Source organism: Epinephelus fuscoguttatus, linkage group LG8, assembly GCF_011397635.1.
Source record: "Epinephelus fuscoguttatus linkage group LG8, E.fuscoguttatus.final_Chr_v1".
Lineage (NCBI taxonomy): Eukaryota > Metazoa > Chordata > Actinopteri > Perciformes > Serranidae > Epinephelus > Epinephelus fuscoguttatus.
The window spans coordinates 38,753,198-38,772,958 of NC_064759.1; the positions used below are offsets into that span (position 1 = coordinate 38,753,198).

Sequence of the window (19,761 nt, forward strand, 5' to 3'; positions counted from 1 at the left end):
TTGTTATTGAAGGAAAAAAAAAAAACGTCAATTTACGGTGTTATACTGATGTAGTGCATTTATTTTGAAAGGGACTGTATGCAAACTGTACATTTCCTGTGAAAACAGAAGTGTATTTTGAAAACAGACAGTGCATGTAACAGACTGAGGTTGACAGGGCGTCCCTGAACGTCAACAACCAACGCACCTGGGTACCTTGGACATAATATCTTAACGTGTAAAGTCCATAATCAAAAGTTAATATGTGACGAGGTCGGAGTGAGAATGTGTTGGCACATGTGTGGACATGCAAGCACTGGACATGCTTCTTGTAGGTAGAGGTGTTTTATATGTAATAATTTAGCAAAAATGACGTGATTGGGAAGTACTGAGCATACAACTGGTTAAATTCATGAGGATGTTCACCTTTTTAGATTCTCTACTCACCATGGAGTCATGAGAAAAACAAAATTTTATTCACTAATTCAAGCTAATACATGATGAGTAATTGATACACATATGGTCATTTTGTCTGCGAAGTATTTTTTTAAAATATGGGATTTAAGTTCAACTTGTGTGTTGTTACTTTGTTGAAGTTGCTCCCCCCCAAAGCAAATTATCTGTGTCAAAATTCACGTCTTAATAAAGTGTGTAAAACTAACATGTAGTGAAAGTTCATTAAAACTTATGGCCCTTGATAATTTAGTTGCAACTTCAGTTCAACCTTTAGGTCAATACTCCTTTGAAAGATGCTCAATGCTCTTTGAAACAGAAAACAAAAAGACATACACTTTCAAATAATGTGGACAAAAACATATGTACCCCACATGTGTGAAGTCATTAGTTCGCCTAGAGTGTGGCACTGCTTTGTGACAGCACAGGTGAAAATCAATACAGCTTTCTCTGAACATGTGTAAACAGCACAACAGCCAGTAGTGGACTTCACAATGGCCCGTTTCTTTTTTTAGCACCGAGACTGTCTTGCTGTGGTAACTGGTAGTGTCTAGCCACTTGAGCGTCAACTGCCAAATGCTGAGCCTCAACATGGGCCAGTCGCCATGGGAGAATCGATTCAGCCCGCTGTTTTATGAATAGAATGCCTTGTTCCACAGGATTTCCATTTTCCTCCCCCCAGAGGAAAATAGGTGACGATCAATACTTTATGCAAGCAGAGACCTCTCGTATTGAACGTCAAGTGAGAGGGAAAAAAATGTGTTTGTCAAGAGAGCTTTTCCAGCCTTGAGTAATATGAGGCTAAAGTTACTGAAGTGGTCTTTTTGTGTCATTTGGCAGCTTTGTTAAACTTGCAGGAAAATAGAGATCACACTCAACTGATTCATAATTAAATGAACTTTTAGGTTTAAGATAAACAATGTATCACTTTTTACAATGAAAATAAGCTATCTGATCTTTACTACCTCTCAGCTTGTCTTCTTCACTGGTTCTAATATGAGATGAGAAATCCAACCAGGTTATCAGAGAGTTAGACATGTGTCTGTGTCTGACAGGCATGGAGCATCCAGCTTTGGTTTCCACTGCCAGCATCTTGTAGTTTATGCAAAAATGAAGCAATAAAAGAATGAATCATGAATTTCATCAACAGATTACAGAAAACATGGATGTACCATCTGTTACATATAGAAGCCTGGAGAGGCAAGGTCAAAGTTTTGTTGTTGTTTTTTTAGTTGTTGTTGTTGATGTTGTTTTGCAGGCAGTGTTGCCCAAAACCTAATTTTATCTCCTATTTGAATTTATTAATTATCAAACATGACAGAGAGATTTAATATCCCAGTCTGTCAGTGTTATTTTCATGCCCACACTGTCTCTGTTCAGGCCAAGACACACCAAAGCCACTTCAGAGAACTTGTGACAATGAAGGCCCCCTCCTGCGACGCCTTACGGTATGTCGCCTGTGTCTCAGCCAAAAAGTTGTACATAAACACGCCACAAAGACTACAGCCAACAGCCAACAAGCATGTATGTTCTGTGCCTGTGTAAAAAATATGTAACTCTCCATACCAGCAGGTGACGGTAGTCTATGTTCGTCATTCAAAAAGGGAAGCCAGAACACCATCTTAATGCTAGTTACCCAACAAACACTGAACCAAGAGAGCTATGTTTGCATCCTGTAAGATGATAAAGCCAAACCCTGTTTTTTTTTCCTAAACCCAACCACGTGCGTTTGTTATTAAAGGAAAAAACATCAATTCATGGTGTTGTTCCAACGTAGTGCGTTTATTTTGAAAGAGACTGTATGCAAACTGTACATTTCCTGTGAAAACGGAAGTGTATTTTGAAAGAAGACAGTGCATGTAACAGGTAGAACTTGACACGGTGTCCCAGAACATCAACAACCAACACACCCAGGATACTCTGCATGTTCTATCTGTACGTGGAAAGTCTATGACCAAACATTGATTTGTGATAAGGTCGGAGTGAAAATGTGTTGCACAATGCAATGTTGAAATAACAGAGCATATTTACTGTGCACCAGTGAACAAAAAAATAAATAAATAAAAAATAAAAAAATCACCATTGTATAAACCTGGCCTATAGGCTGCCAAATACGAAATTCTGGGCCGATACTGACACCAAATTTTAAAATAACAATTTTGGCAATGGCCAATACCAGTGTTTTTGTATCGGTGTTTCTTTTGGTTTTTTTTGTTGTTATTTATTCTTCTTTTGTCGCAGGAAAGCACAGAAATCTTTATACTATATATAACACATCATAATTCCCTCTCTAATATACCTTTTATAGTGCTGTGACACCATCAATAAATTTCTCCTTCAAACAGCTGTGTTTATTCAAGCTACATTTTACAAGATTACACTGAACACATCATGAGAGCATTATAATTTAAACTCATTTTTACTGATAGACTTGGTTGTAGACACAGGCTGCTTAGAGATACCAATAACTAGCTCTCCTCCTGCCGATTTCAACACCAATTTATTGATGTTGTTGTTTTCAGGTTCCTCTCTCCACATCCACTCCTCTCAGTAGTGTAGTGGTAGTTGAGTGGGTACCAGAGAGCTTTTGTCATTTCGACTTGATAATGATACAGCGTGCTGTATCTCACCCATGTCCTGCAGAGATCAGGTAAAGAGTAATGAGCTGGGGGAGGGAGGCTGGGGGGCGGCAGGAACCTAGAAAAAAAGGCCTCTATTATTTATTGGGCTTTGCTATGCAGTTATGTTGTTGTGGCCTAATGTAATATTTCTAAATAATAGTAGTGATAGTATTAGTGAATAATAGTAAAAGATTGTTCCCCCCATGGATGATGGCACCCTAAAGGCGGATTTATACTTTTGTGTCAGCTCTACGCACAGCCTACGCACATGGCCTACACTGTTGTGAGCAATTATAGGCTACTTGTGTGGTGATGTGTCTGTGTCGATCTGCAATTACACTTCCAAAACACTAGTCAGTGAAGTTTCTCTGAAGTACTGGAAAGTTACTGTCTTATGCTAAACACATTTTCCAAACAAATATAACATGCTAATATTGTTAGCACAAACCTATGGCATTTTGCATTGGATAAATTAGCCTAGCGAATAGCAGAGATTTTCTCTTCTCATATAAAGTCAGGATAAAACACACACAGGACTTAAAATGCTATTCTGTGGGGGCTTTATTGTTTTTTCAATTTATTGTTCCTTAAAGTAAATGAAAGCTTCGTTTCCACTGAGGGAAATGATTTCAACTTCCAGAAATAGACAGGAGGTTGCCACGACGTGTAGTTACATTTCTGGTGAGGTGCGCATCAGGCTACAGCGTACGTATGCATCAACGCAGAGCCTACGCCGTAGGTACAGCGTTGACTTGACACAGAAGTATAAACCCCACTTTGGCATTTGCTTATATTGCCTATGCCACTGGCCAGCACTGGTTATCTGAGAAGGTAAAACCTTTTGTTAATGCTACATTTGGCTGAACTTTCAATGCCCTTTGTATCATGCACTAAGCGCTTCATCATTCTGTGTGGCTCACACTCACAAAACAGCCTAGTTAAGCCTAAAAGTTTATCTCTGTATAAAAAGGGGGGTTTCTGCAGTTAAATCACTCATAGCTGACAACCTATAAGCGACCCATGAGCAAATTTAGACTGAGAGGTGGTACAAGGTAATGGCTACCAGCAGGTTAACTGTGATAGACTGATATACAGCTCATTCACCCAAAATACTCCTCTTCAAACCTCTGTATCTTTTTCATGGGATAACTTCTGAAAGACTCACCAAAGCACATGAGAAGGGAAATTAAGAAACCCTGGTGTCAACATGTATTCAAGCTTTGGTTCCCACTTGATTCTGATGAGTGTTGATTTGGAGTGCTGACTCATTATACAGGCAGAGTTACATCTTGTTTGCTGACAGGCTTGACAAGTTAACATAATACGTACCAGAAATGTATCTTTCGAGTATCAAACACTACAAGTTTGGAGTTTCTGCACTGATTTTTGATTAACCTGGATTCATCTCAGTTACAATGAATCCCTTTAATGGCAGGTTGTCACCGCAGACAATACGTATCCACTTATCCAGACAAACTCCTCAAACCTTACTAAATACACTGAGGCCAAGCTATGCTATGCTAGATGCAACAGATTTAATAGATAAACGAGATTATCCAGGGCTGGAATCATGCTTCAGCAGAGGGCATAAATAAGGGGCATATTTTTGTATGTATCTCATCAAATTCGACTGACAGCCATACAACAGAGTCACCATTCATTTCACCTACTAAGCCTTTGAAACAAATGTACACTGCTATTCAAACTGCAGAGGCAGTCCTGTGACAATAATAATGAATCCAATATGACTAGAATTTGCAAAAAAGTGCAGGCTCACATGCAAAATGCATGTGCAATGAATTTAAAAAGGGTCAGTGCAGTTGATTAACTTCCTTTTTTCTCTAAATGTTCATGATACATTGTACATTGATCAGATAGAAGGTGATCAAACTCAAGTTCACCAAACATCCATTACTGTCCCCTACAGAAAGATGCCATCAGAAGAAAATGTAGATGATATTTTATAAATTCACAAACGGCAAATGAGGCAGTGAGTATGTGAGCAGAGGGATTAACACTCCTTGCCAATGTTTGGCACACAGTTTTACAGCATTTTCATTAAGCCAGCGAACATTTGGAGAAAATTATGCTGGACCTGACCAACACATAGCATCATATTTCACTTTAAGAGACTTTATGTTTACGGTCTCTCGAGGCCAGTTTGTTGATTTTAAAGGCTTTGGCAAACAAACCGGTACAGTTTAAATCTCAGTCTTAAAACACATGACAGAGAGGTTGTTAAAGTTGTATTGGAATCTGCATTTGGAATTGAATTTAAATCACCTATCTTGAACTTGGAAATTCATCTAGGTTTTTCAGATAACTCTATCAAGATTTATAAATTATCAATAGTGTAAGCAATCAAAAATCTTCACCACTGTGGAAGCAAGCTGCAGTCACATAAAAAGACTGGGAAGCCCATCAACACAACACATTCTCACTCCGACCTCGTCACGTCGGTGTTTGGTCATGGACTTTCCATATTGAGATATGATGTGAAAAGTAACTTGGGTGAGTTGGTGTTGGTGTTTTGGGATGTCGTATCAACTCCAGTCTGTTACATGCATGAAATGTACAGTTTGTATTCAGTCTCTTTCAAAATAAATGCACGATGTTGGTACAACACCACACACGCGGTTATGTTTTATCAACACATGCATGTGGTCAGGTTTAGGAAAAAAGATAAAGGTTTGGCTTTACAATAATAATAATAATAATGCATTTATTTTATAGAATGTTTTTCATAGTACTTTAAGACACTTTGCATTAGTTAGAAACTATCATAAAATAGAATACAGTAAAATACACACGACATCTTTCACACATTAAAAGCCGTTTTGAAAAGATGAGTTTTGATGGGTGATTTGAATCAGGAGAGGCCAGTGCAGTCTCAAATATGTTTGGGGAGAGGATTTCAGAAGGAGAGGGCAGCTATGGAGAAGGCTCTGTTGCTCCATGTCCGGTGCTTGGCCCTGAGTGGTGGAGTCAGGAGGTTGGCATCAGAGGAGCTGTGGCTGCGGGAAGGAGTGTGATGGTGGAGCAAGTCAGTGACGTAGGAGGGGGCCTGGTTATGGGGGGCTTTATAAGTGAGTAGAAGCATGCATTGTGGGACAGGAAGCCAGTGGAGGTTCTGAAGGAGAGGGGTGATGTGCTTGTGGGAGCAGGAATGGGTGAGCAGACGGGCAGCAGAGTTCTAACACACGCACAATCTTCTGGGAAGCGGACACTGGCCTCCCTGGTGAAAGACGGTTGTTGTTGGACCCATCTACTACCCCTACAGCCTGCCGTATTCGGACCTCCACTGATTTAACTTTCATTGTTGTCCTGCTGTGTTGCTCCCCTGACTGAATAGCGACCGGCCATGCATCATGCCGATGTAAAAGGATAGCTTCTTTCAGCAGTGTCTAACGTTGGAAGTCACTGACCAAGCACTGGTTTTCGATGATTTCGTAGTGACTCCAGGTTGCTCAACAAGTTACTTTGCTGGCTATTAAGTTAGCCATTATGACTGTAACTAAACTACCTTCCCTATCAGCAGACAAATTGTTGTCTGCAATCTGGTCTCACAGAAATATATGAAATGACCGCAACCTCTTAACACCACATTACATGGCAGTGGCACATATTATGTTGAAATCCAGTAGTGACACCTTGGACACAGTAACAAAGGAAAGTCAATTAGGATACTTTGTTGTGATGGACACACACACTCCCTGGTTTAGTGACATCACGCAGTGGACAGTGGTAATGTTACATGGCCAAAGGTAGTAAAAAGAGCAAGAGAGACCATGAAGGGAGGAGGTTGGGATGGTGGATGGGTCAACCACCACAGGAGACTGCTGTCAATGTCCCATGTCAACAAAAAGTCAACATGGACTTCTTTTAATTTTTTGTACTTAGTCCTTCTTGTAATCATGTAATGTTACATGCTAACGTCACTTACAGTACTAGACTTTCACCCAGCCCCCAGCCAATTTTCATAGTGGCCAAAATGAAAATGGAATTAGGACTCCCAATGTTGTCGTATGATGCCTTTGGGCCCAAACAGACTTTTTCCAATAGATTTACAATATTTTTTTTCAGTGTCACAACTGCTGCAAAATGACTTGTTTCACTATCAGGATTAAGATGATGTTACCAGTGTAAGATGGCCGCAGCTGTGTGCAAGATATTCTATCTTCATTTTTGAACAGTGGGAAGAAGTGAAGATGCATTGTCTATCTTTACATACAGTCTATGGTGCACACAAACTGACCCAGACTGGAACAGACTCAGTCCAAAATTGACCACTCATCACTCCCAAATGATATTTATGATATGATATGATGTGGATGTGTGTGTGTGTGTGTGTGTGTGTGTGTGTGTGTGTGCGTGCGTGCGTGCGTGTGTGTGTGTGTTGTGTGCCTGTGTTTAACTGGAAAATAATTCACTGCCCTACCAATTAAATGTGGTGATATCACAATTGGCTAATGTCCCACTTTTAATAAAAAGGCAAATATCAGCTCTATAATTTTGCAACTACTATATTTGTCGAGTCCTAGCAGCAGCATTACTCATGAGGAACTTACACTGTCAGATATCTGGCACAGGGGTTGCATGTTGAATTGTGGATGACTGTTCTTACCACAATGGTCAGTCTCATTTTCTTGCTGAAACAGCAATGATGATGATGAGGATGGTGAGGACGATGGCTCCGGCCACCAGGAGGTAGCACTTCCTCTTCCTCAGCTGCCTCTGTGGGGAGAAAGGATTCAGTGGGTAGGTGGAGTTCAAGCATTAGTCAGGACCCAATTGGACGCTACACTGCTGTGTAAGCCAAGGCAAGTCATCTAAAATGAAAATGACGATGCAGCTTTAAATCTTTGCATAACTGGTCTGCCATTAAATCCTCATACACTCTCTGCTGGGGGTTTACAGCAGTGATTTAACCAGTGATTTGTCAGATCATGAGAGCTAAAAATATTCAGCTCTAAACCCCCATTTTCGCATATAGAGCATAAGCAGCCCTGTAAATGTCAAGTTCCAGCTTAATAACCACAGAGCCACAACACCCCCAACTGCCCTATTTTGTTGCTTTTCAGCTTATTCAGTGCAACCCCACAGCACACCTTTACATGCACTCGCAATTTCCATAAAGAAAAAAAAAAAAAGGACAGACATCTTAAAGGGAACACCATAGAACAAGGAAAGTGGCATTTCAACCAGATAAGATGAACGCAATTGTGGAGGAACTAGAAGATTCAAGGTCACGCTGACAAATACAGATAAAATGCAGGAACGGCTGAATGGGATGACTGTCCAGTGGTGGCCGTGGTGCAGTCATCCCTTTGATGGCTCTGCTGCACATTATTCTTGTCTGTGTGATGGCATCCTTACATGACTGAGAGAGGAGGAAGAGGAGGGAGGTAAAAGGCTGACAGGTGTAAACCACCCAAATAAAATCATTTCCTTCTCCTGAACTTATCTGTTCAGCACGTGTAGGGCTATCAATTACCTAGCCTATACTGCTTGTCTTTTTGCTTAACTTCAAAAGTTACAATTGGGGGGAAAAAAACTAAAGACAAAAACAAGACAAAGAAAGACTGAGATGAAATGGTGAGTGTTACTTGTGGTGACTAAGTGTTTTTGACTTTGCATTGATTTATAGTGGCTTATATTTAGGTTTGTCAGAATACACACACACACGCACGCACGCACGCGCACACACATTTCTTCTTCAAACACCTGTATTTATTCAAGTTTCTCACCAAAAACTACATTGTTCATGACTAGACTTGAACACATCATGAGAATGTTATAATTTACCTTCACCTAATGCTCATTTTTACTGACCAGAACTTGAACGCATCATAATGTATCTCAATGCAAGTAGTTAGTTGTGACCACCTGCTGCTAACAGCTAACTACGTAGCTCTCCTCCCACTGATGTCAACACAGATTTGTGCTGGGTGTGTTCCTTTTTGTGCCGATAGTGAGTTTAATGTGTCCTTCCTCCTGATGGTGTCCCAGGAAGATCTCTTTTTTGTCCTAAACAGATTTTCTATTGTCCATGCTATTCAGCCTGGGCAAAATTGATGACACAACAGAAAAACATCGGCCGCTGCCATCTGTGAATTCCACGTTATTTGCAGATGGCAGTCAACAAGGTGGCTATCAACCAATGTTGATGTCTTGCCAGTGTATTCCTAATACTGTATACTTCTTAAGTTGCACATTTTACAATAATTTAAGTTTACAGGTTGTACATTGTATATGCTTGTAGGCCTACTTGTTTTAACCATACAAATCATACATTATACATTTAGTTTTTACTCTAAAAGTTGCAGCCATAAGCGTGGAGGGAATCATGCATTTGGTATGCGAGTATGTGTATTGGTCAGTTCGCAGCTAGTCCTGCAAACTAGTGGGCCAATCATCCAGACATTTTTTGTGCACATTTATAACTGTAGACTTAACAATCTCTAGTGGTTGCGGTGGTTCACAATTGTTGAAATACCTGTTTTATTGACTGTTTTGTATTGTCATTGACTGTTGACTCCTCACTCCTTTTAACCGGCTTGTAGGGGCTGCAAGTTTTCTCAAAAGTGGCTCCGCTAAAAACAACATGCCTTACTGTCTGTTGCAGGTCACATTTTGGCCTTTTGTCGTGACTCTAAAACTGACATCCATTAAAAACTCTGGTCTCATTTTGAACCAGAACATCTGCAGATTAATTCTATACCTGATATGTTATGATCCACTAAAGTTAGGCACGACACAAGTTAATGAATCACAATTTTTGTTATCTTTGCCACCATCTTGACTGTAAGGGGGCCAGAAGAGACACTTCCACTTGGTGCAGCTGTGCCATGTTCCGGCTGCTATGGCTGCAATCCAGTTGTCCTCCGTCCATCACACGACATCATACAAGACTGGAAGCTTTTAAGAAGTGGAGTTTCGCCCGCCCAGTTTCATAGACTTGCAAATTTTGTTGATTTGGTCATTTCTCCTTGATTTATGTGTTTCTACTATGATTAGGTATGGTTTTGTACAAGGCAATAGCATATTTCAGAGACAAAGGCAATACAATGCCATTAATTGTGTTTATTGTTATTATTTCCTGCTTTGTTGTGCTGTGGCCTACAGACAAAGTTCATACTGTTCAAATTCTGGTTGTGACATGGATCAAAGATTAATGGCTGTGCTCAAGCTATTATTAAAACTTTCATCCTCATATTGTGTCCTCTGAAATATACTGTGCCACATCTGCTGGAAATACAAGAATGTTTCAGGGAATAGGGGCTGTTCTCAGCTCCAGCCTCTGCATTGTAGCTGAAATGCAGCTGCCTGGCAGAGATCTACACTCTCCTGAGGGCACTTTTCTAGTTATTCATGTTCTTAAGATTGAAAGTTACACATTATGTAAATGTACTTGGTTTTTTATGTTAACAAAATGTTTTGATATTTACTGACAACCTTTTAATGAGTGGTATACATGTTCTGCCACAGGAACATTACATTTTTTTAAATTCTAATTTATATTTAACGGATGTTGATGACATCATTTCTTTTATTATGTTGTAATTCTCCAAAACAATTATTTATTGGTTCATGATCTTTTTTGGTCTAGTAATTTCTAGTTTTCCATTGAGCTTCTTTGTTTCACTTAAAAGTGTTTCATTCATCAATGTCATGTTAATGAAAAGTGTAAGCAAGATGGCAGTCAAGAGGTTCTCAGTCAGTCTATCCAGAGGAATGAAGTATACATGAAAAACGACTTGATCACAGAACATGAGGCTCAGAAACATGTAAAACCACACAGTTCCATTGACAGTTGTATTCAGTAAGTTATTTTCACTTTAAGTGCTTATAGCTCTTGAATGCTTTTCAACACTATTTTCTGTTTCATTTCTAATATTGCCCGTGGTAAAATTTAGATTTCAAATGCTTCAAACATTTCCTCCACACAGCACACGAGCTTTATTCATCCATGTCAATTACTTTCCATGTCTGAAAAAAAAAAGAAAAAAAAGTGTTGACTGTGTTAAGCGAAAAAATATTAAAGTAAATAGAGTGAAGGGGGGGGGGGGGGGGGTTAGGGAATATTTATATTTCCTTGTCTCCTCAGGCGTTGACGCTGTGTTGGAGCACAGAATCTATGTTGTTTTGAAATGCCTTTTCTCCCGTTTTTTTCCCAGCCTGTTTTCTGCTACAAAGGCAGCGAGAGCAGCCGCGTTAGACCAGAGCCGAGGCTGGAGTCTTTAAATCCTGACGCGCTTCAAAGCACGGAGAGAGCAATTCATCTTCTTATCTGAGACTCAAAACAGGCTTTCTGTGTGGAAGAGAGAGGGAGAGAGGGAGAGGGGGAGAAAAAAAATGCTGTCGAGTAATTTTCCGTTTAAACGTTCCACTCCACAACAATTTGCATAAGCAGCCCTGCGTCTGTGATAAGAAGATTGGTAATTTTCAAAGGCTCTGTGGGGATTGAGAATTAAAAGCCTTTCTCCGCTATCTCCCCTCTTGCAGCTGGCCACCACAGATTCCCCAGCTTCTCTCACGCGTTTCCTCCTAAACTATGCCTTATAAACTTTCTCTGCCATCCTCTCCTTCTCTCTGCTCACTCTGACAGTGCTGAGTCGCTCCCTCTCTCTATATACTGTATTCCCTCCCTCCCTCTCTCTTCCAAACACTCTTTTCCATTCTTTTTCTATTTCTCCCGCTCGCTCATCCCGGCACTGCTGTTATTTGGGGAGAACAAGAAAATAAATAAGGTAGAGGGGGAACAAAAAAGGGCTTAGTATAACAAAGGAAGTGTTGCAGTATTTTTAAACCAGAATTTTCCAGATTGCAGGGCAGGCTGAGAGGCGGGACAGAGAGACTCGCAGAGGGAGAGACAGAGGAGGATAGAGGAGGTTTGCTCTTATCACCAGTGACTTAATCTGCCAGAGAATGGTGTCCTTAGTGCCAGCACTTCAGGGCCTATGGGTGCTGCAAACCCTCAGGGAGAAGACAGTGTCTCCCTCACATCTTTTATACTCACTTTTAATGTCATATAAGGGGAAGAGTTCATATTTAAGCTGGGATATAATCAGTACGGGTTCTTCAAGATCAATATCTGATATTTTACAAATCAGGCTTCCAAAAGCTATAGCCAATATTTTAAATCACGATGTTGATGGTAAAAATAATTTTTTAGTGAGAAATTTATACTTGCAAGAGTTTGGGATCCTCCTAAGCAGTATTTTCCTTGGTGGTACTGACCAAGCAGCAACCTCCAAGGCTGAAAAATGAAGCCAACAGGGAAGTGCCAAAAACTGCAGTTCCTCCAATGGCCACTTGAGGCTGGCTCAAAGGTGAGTTATGCATAATTAAGGGTGTGGCTGCTTTGAGCTGGCTGTCTGTGAGGGGTCACCCCAGTCTATACGTCAGATCCCCTCCTTGAACCTCCACAGCTCTACCTTCTTGTCCATATATGGTCACCTCTGCCTCCAAAAAACAAGATGGTGACAGCCAAACTTTCTAAACGTAAGGTTTCAAAACCATGGATGTACAAAAAAACATAGGGCCCTGTTCATCCATAAAGTTGCTCAGTGGCACATAAAGCTAAAAAAGTTCAACTTTGTAGGTATAAAATAACGCAGATCTGCTGCATTATTGGGTTCATAGAGCAAGCACAGCAGACACTTCACTAGCATAGCAGCTAAGGTCTGCAAGGAGAGCAGCTAACTTCCGGTTAAGTCCTCCATTAACTTGAGTGCAGCTCTTCAAGACGATTGCACCTAATGGATCAAAATCTGATAGTTAAACGTGTTATTATATGGGGCTCATGACACCTAAAAAAATTAATCCACTGATTTACAGGCATCTCTTTCCCATTTTAAGCCTATGGGAAAAGGTCTCCTTGGGTCCAACAGCATCACATGACTGACTAGGAATTTGCAGTTACACTTTCTCAAATTGGCTTCAAAGTCTGGTGCACTTCCTGGGAGCCTGTTCAAAGCGTGAGTCCACAAAACAATGGTTGACATTGTAGTGGCTACATCCATTATATTTATCGCTAACTGTGGCATTAAATCATTACTGTAGCAGATCATATCATTGATAAAAGAGATAGAAAAAGTCTAAAGGCCAAAACACACCAGTGGTGAATGCCGCGTGTCAAAAAAATGTGTCCCTATTATTTTCAATGTTAAACCCTACATTGGCGTAAGCGAGACGTGCTGCGGTGCTCTTGGACGCACCACTCCACGGCACTTTTCACCACTGTCCTATTTCCAGCCTCACCGCTCCCGAAATTAAATTCATTTTCCCCCCACTCGCTCTCTGAATGTACATTCCAGCTTCCATAGCAGCTCTTCTCCTTTGCTTCTATGGCAGCTCGACTCCTCTCCTCAGCATGGATGCAGAAAGAGAACTCTGCAGCTGTTGCTGTGTCGTGTGTGACAATGACTGGATGGCAAGAGACACGTTGTTGAGGTTGAGAAATATCCTGAGCTAAATGACCCACAATCCCAACATTATAAAGACAATGGCCAAAAAGATATTGCCTGGCGAATCATAGCTCTGGAGATCAGCTTTTCAGGTGAGATATCAACTTTAATTAGGGGCTCTCCACACATGATTTTAAGCTAACACAGACGTGGAAGACGTACAGATTTCTCAGTAACAGTAGTTATAACTTTGTGGGGTTGTCTGTTAACAAGATGCAGCGCGACATGTCCGATGTGTGCTAAGGGCGGCACTTGACACCTCTCGCATGATGCACCGTGCTGCAGTGGCCCAAGGTGTTTTCAGGTTAACACCTACTGCAAAATAATCTAGAAAGAATGCCACATTTGCAATCGGCCCAACACTTAACAATGGAATCGTACCTCACAGAAGACCTCTGGAGACACATTCATTAGCCTTCTCTAAGTCTACAAATCACCCATGTGCCTTTCGGTATTTGTGTGAGGAGAAAATCCACTGCTCGGGACTGATTCTACAGGACACCAACTGAATCTGCCCTGAATTCACCTGTGGCACCTTGAAATACATTTTACAAGAGCACATCATCCAGTTTCCTTGGTAAATGCAACTACCAAACTCATCTTTCTGTCCATGGGGACTGTCCCCACTTTAAGCAGGATACAAAAGAAACATGTTAGCCACAACAAATGGACAAAATTCCAAGCCTTCAGCAGCTTAAGGTGAAACTCATCCAGCTTGGGCACCTTGCCTCTGTGGAGCTTTTCAACTACATCAGTGACCCCTGTCAGGGAGATGGGGAAGGATTCCCTCGAGTCCTCTATTACTGCTTTATACAACCTGCCTTATACGAAGCCATTTCTTCCTGTGTTTGAACTCTAACTCTGGTTTATTTTCCCCTTGACATTAGAGTGCGACATGGGCTGCATATTTCTGTCTAAACTCGTCCCAAACCTGAGAGGCGCTCTGTTTTTTATGTACAGGCCAACCTGAGCCCAACACAGTTAATGTAAGCTGAAGCACTGAGTGTGAGTTATCCTGTCATGAATTACTGTTACCATGGTTACAACTTGTTGACATAGCCTAAATGTTGTGTTTGTGTGTTGTCACGTAAAAAAAACAAAACAAACAAACAAAAAAACGCTTTGAACAAGAAGGACCCCAGCACATACAAAAAGAACTTGAAGCACCTTGTCAAGTACTGTTGGCCAAACCCCACCTGAATCCAAACATCATTTGTAAATATTTGCCGAACCTGGACCCACTCTTAGGTTTCCAATGGGTCGCGTTGGGTTCAGTGTCAGGAATACCCAATCTGGACAATCTAAATCTGGACAAACCAACTAGTACTGCTATTGTTGGTAGGACTGTACAGCACTTACAGTGTTGGTACCTGTTTTGAATATTAAGGACTTTAATATCATGAAATATTTTAGGGTCAGGGCATAAATTACAACACATTCTCACTCTGACCTCATCACATATCAATATTTGGTCATGGACTTTCCACATACAACATGCAAGGTACCTTGGGTGCATTGGTTGTTGACATTCTGGGATGCCTTGTCAACTTCAGCGGTTACATGCTTTGTCTGTTTTTAAGATACACTTCTATTTTTACAGGAAATGTACGGTTTACATACAGTCTCTTTCAAAATAAATGCACTACGTCGGTACAACACAGTAAATTGAGGTTTTCTCTCCTTCTATCACAAACCCACATGGTTATGTTAGCCAACACACGCATATGGTTGGGTTTAGTCTACAAAGCACTTGGTTGGTTTTAGTAAAAAAAAGAACAGGGTTTGGCTTTCCAATCTTATGAACACTGGTGAAAGTTGCTGGTTGTTGGACCCATCCACCACCCCTCCCATCCACCCTACTTGGACTTTCGCCACCTTATCTTTCATCGTTGTTCCACCGCATTTCCGCCTGATGCCACCAGTCACCATTAAACAGTGGCAACCAGCTACGTATCATGCCGACATGAAAGGACAGCTTTTTTCGGCTGTGTAAGACCAGGTTGAAAATTACCAAAGCCCCATTCAGTGTGATACTTCTACAAAAGGCTGCCAAAGAAAAAGAGAAGGCTCTAGAATTAAAATTCAGTTTTAAGTTATTTTCTGATGGACAAGAACTCCCCATAATGACCATACCAAAATCTTCAGAAACATAGGGTGCATGCAGGCATCCTAGTTTTGAAGGATAGCATGGTCTGGTGCAGTGTTAGTTTAGTGTTAGTTCAGTGTTAGTTTCTTCTACATAGAAGTCTTGCTTTTAACAGCTTCACTTTTAAGAAATCCCACGCGTCCATATGAAGGTCAGCAATGCTGGTCAAGAGCAGAAAAGAGGAGATAAAGAAAAGAAGAGCATAAATGGCTTGTTCACCTTTCCATTTTCCTATATTTCAAAGGCCCTCTGAGACTTTGAACAACCATAAACCATTTTAAAAACATTTATTTCTCCAAGGGAGAAGGCAGAAAACTGCACGATAACCATTAAAGCTGATAGGACTGCCATACAAACCAACGATCTATCTCATCTCCGCCTCCCTTACACCGAAGACAAACTTGCTGTGTCTCTGGGAGAAAAACTACTTACCTTGTGTGACATGAGAAATATCCTCATAATACTACAATAATGCAATGCAATGATAATGGCCATAATATTATTTTCCCTTTATCGCATCTGGTCGGGAAAATTGGAAGTCCATAAAATAAATAATGTTTACAGCGGAACTGCCTCACTTGTAATCGGCTTATATGCAATTTACATAAAACTCAGAGTCCCATGCAGTCACCCTGATTATGATATTTAAGAAGAGCAGCAAATAAACACAGACTTCACGGCCAATCCTGGCATCCTGGGAGGAAGCCCTGTGACAACCATTGTCAACAATGGAACAAAAACCCTCACCAGCATCAGCATATTTGGGCATTTATTAAAAGCTGATTGGCCCTTTGTAAAAAAAAAAAAAAAAAAAAGGAAAAAACAACAACATATTAGCCAGTCATGTTATCTACCTCTGGCATGATGGACGTTTCTCTCTTTAGGCCCCGTTGTACAAGGGTGCAAAAGCATGCAGTGCACCCTCAGTTCAATATTTTGCACTCTCTGTTGAAATTTATACAATAAATATAAATATAGCTGCAAGCAGCAATCCTGGGGTTCAAGCCAGCATGGACCTTTAAAACTTGAAAGCTGGGTAGGATCAAGGCCTTTGACAGACAGATGCACATTTATTTACGTCCAAATCTCTACCGGGCCACGCTCTTCTTTGGAAACCATTAAAAAGTTGATGACAAAATTCTGAAAAAAATTACACACCATTCTGCTGATTTCCAGTATATTGTCAAATATTTTGGTGACATTTGGACGCACACTTAGTAAAGCAACAGCAGCAGCTTCCTGTGCCGCAGTTATTGAGAATATTGACACCACTGCACTTTTAAATGTCTCATTTTACTTTACTCCCAGATGGCTCTGTTGACAAGACAAAAGTTATATGCACTTTGTGTCAAACTGAATTAAATTATCACCAAAGTACTTCAAGTTTCAGCTACCACCTACAAGCTGAGCATACAGGTGCAGCTACACCAAAGCTGGCAAAGTACTATTTTGGAGTGTGTGAATCACCACAGACCTGTGGATGAAACTCGATCGAAGAAGTTAAGTACAGCAATTGCTAAATGGGTAGGAACTGACTACAGTACAGGCCATTTAATATCATGGAAGACTTAAGTGTAAGGGATGTTTCTTTATCTACCACCTAAAGGGACCACTTTCTTCTGTACTCCCATCCGCACATTGGTCACATCATGGCAGCCCTCCCAAATATGTGGGTTATAAATGAATTTCTGGCTCATGATTACTTGGAATAGGTACAAATTTTGGTGCATTAAGTTTCGTGAGAATATGTACGAACAGTGCATGAGAACTGCCTGAATTTAAAAACAAAAAGAAAATTACACTTTTCATCAAACAGTAATTAGATAAAACATTTGCATTAGTTGTATGAGCATCACTGTCATAATAGTCCTACATCACGGCAGGCGTCATGCCGGGGACTGGAGTTTGAGGGTTTGGGTGCCTTCTGACTTGTAAAGCAAACTGTTGCTTAAAATGAAAGGCACACTCTATTCGATTATTACTGTTTACAACTGTTTCGATCTTAGTGTTGATGTATAGCCTCCCAAATTAACATACAAAAAAGAAATCATACAAACACTAAAACATAGCATAATGTGGTTTCATTGTCACAGTTTTTTGACTAAATGATAATAAAAAAATGGGCAAGTTTTTTTCACGTACCCTGAGGTATGGGTTCTTCCTTAGTAGCGATTAGCTACCAGACAAGCTCACTGACAGCGATGTTATTGTTGAAAATGTAACACATTTGATAGTTGGGGAGATGGTAGATGGTATGTTAGCAATTGAGATGCCTATCAAGCTTAAGACAACTGCAGATCACTGTTGGAGATCAACAAACAACAAATCTGGTTGTGTTTTTAGCGAGTCATTGCTGTGTTTACTGCAACTTCTTAGGCACCAAAAGTGGACGTGTTATAGTGACCTGCACTTTTTTTCTAGTGGGGATAATGCCAAAAAAGTGATTGTGTTTTACTGAGACATCGCTGCTTTTCCATTGGGGATTACACCCCCAACACTGGGTATTTTAAACCAAAACATTATCTTTTTCAAACCATAACCAAGTGTTTCTGTTCTTAAAACTAACCAGGTTAGCCACAGTGTTGTTGAAATGTTTCCTTTCAATGTCACATAATAACTTGCAAATGTAACATATCCGGGCTTTGCAGAAATGTGCAAATGCAACATTTTCTGGCTGAGTTTTTAGTTAACTGTATATCACTAGGTTGTTATGTTTGCTTAAAGTCTAACTTTCATACTGTATTACGTGCTTAGAGTATAGACTCACCTGTTCATGTCCTCTCAAGTATTGAGTGCTTATGTATATTTATATGTATGTTAAAAATGGCTGTCAAGACTAGCAAACTAGTTTAAGCCTAGTATAAAAGCCAGAAGGCATGCTTGTATAATGTGTTGTAATGACAAAGTATTGGTCATACTGAGGTATATCCATCAAGCTAAATGGACTAAAGACTGGAACAGAGCCCCTTCTGTGAAAGAAAGGTCCTTGTAAGACATAAAATACTTTTGAGGAACCATTGCATTGCAATTTACCATTGTAAATAAAGTGCTGCAAGAAAGAAACAACATGCTATATTTACTTACTACAGTTAGAAACTTTTATACATCAACAAACTTCCTATATCATTTTTTAAGGGTCTGTCTCTCAGACCTGACTAACATACAGACTCACCCTGAACAGTCATGTCAGCCCCTGCGAACTTACAATCCAATGCAACATTAGCCCTCGATATACACTGGCCATCTTGCGTACATGATCTTGGAAACAAAAGTGAGGTAAGTCACTGAAAGCTTGAAAAGACCTATCATTCCCTGTACATGTTTAAAAACAGTGTCAAAAAAATAGATAAACCTGGTTGCCATGTCAGAATTATCTTAAGAACTTGAAACGTCTTAGTACACCTTATCTCCTCTGTAGACTTGTGCTCGCTTTCAGCAACCACAGATGTGTACACACTGCTGTGCTCTTGTTTTTTCAAGAGCCACTGTACGTCTACTCTGTTGTTGGTACTGTATAGAAATTTAAGGCAAGCACCAGAAATCCTACTAGAAAACCTAAATAAATCAAGAAAGTTGGCAGATTACTTTGTACACTGCTGACATTTGGTGCTGTTTAAATAAAGAATCCTGAATCAACCACACATTGTCTTTTACTTTAAAATGTAGGCTACACATATCTTGACTAAGATGGAACAATAGGACTACCACAGTAGCATACAATGAGTGTCTAACATCATTATATTTGTTTTACATAGGTTCAGTAGCTGTCACCCAAGGAGTAGCAATTAAAGCAATGTTAAGATTGAGTCCCCATGTCAGCTGGGCATAAGGTCTGTGACCAACAGTTAATTAGAAGTGTTGGTTACACAGACCACAGCCAATCATCAACACAAAGCCGTTCACTGACCTTGATGTTGCCAATTTTCAAGAGACACCCACCAGGCAAACAGCACTGATGTAATTGTGAAGGCTGGCACTGGCGGGCACTAGAGCGCATCAGTTGGCACAAACAATATGCAGTGGGCCTGGGGCTACATTCAAAGAACAGACTTCAACCACTGTAACGACTGGGATTACTTTGGCACAGGATCAG

At 40.4% G+C, this 19,761-nt stretch overlaps 1 protein-coding gene across 2 annotated transcripts in view; it reads right to left on the reverse strand.

Moving 5' to 3' along the window:
• tsnare1 (T-SNARE Domain Containing 1) overlaps positions 1–19,761 on the reverse strand; it is a 311,127-nt gene that overhangs the window by 47,399 nt on the left and 243,967 nt on the right. For both annotated transcript variants that reach the window (XM_049584042.1, XM_049584041.1), the window contains one exon: positions 7,678–7,787. In XM_049584042.1, the coding sequence (XP_049439999.1) occupies positions 7,692–7,787 (96 nt within the window). In that variant the 3' untranslated portion in view covers positions 7,678–7,691. The remainder of the gene's footprint in view (positions 1–7,677; positions 7,788–19,761) is intronic.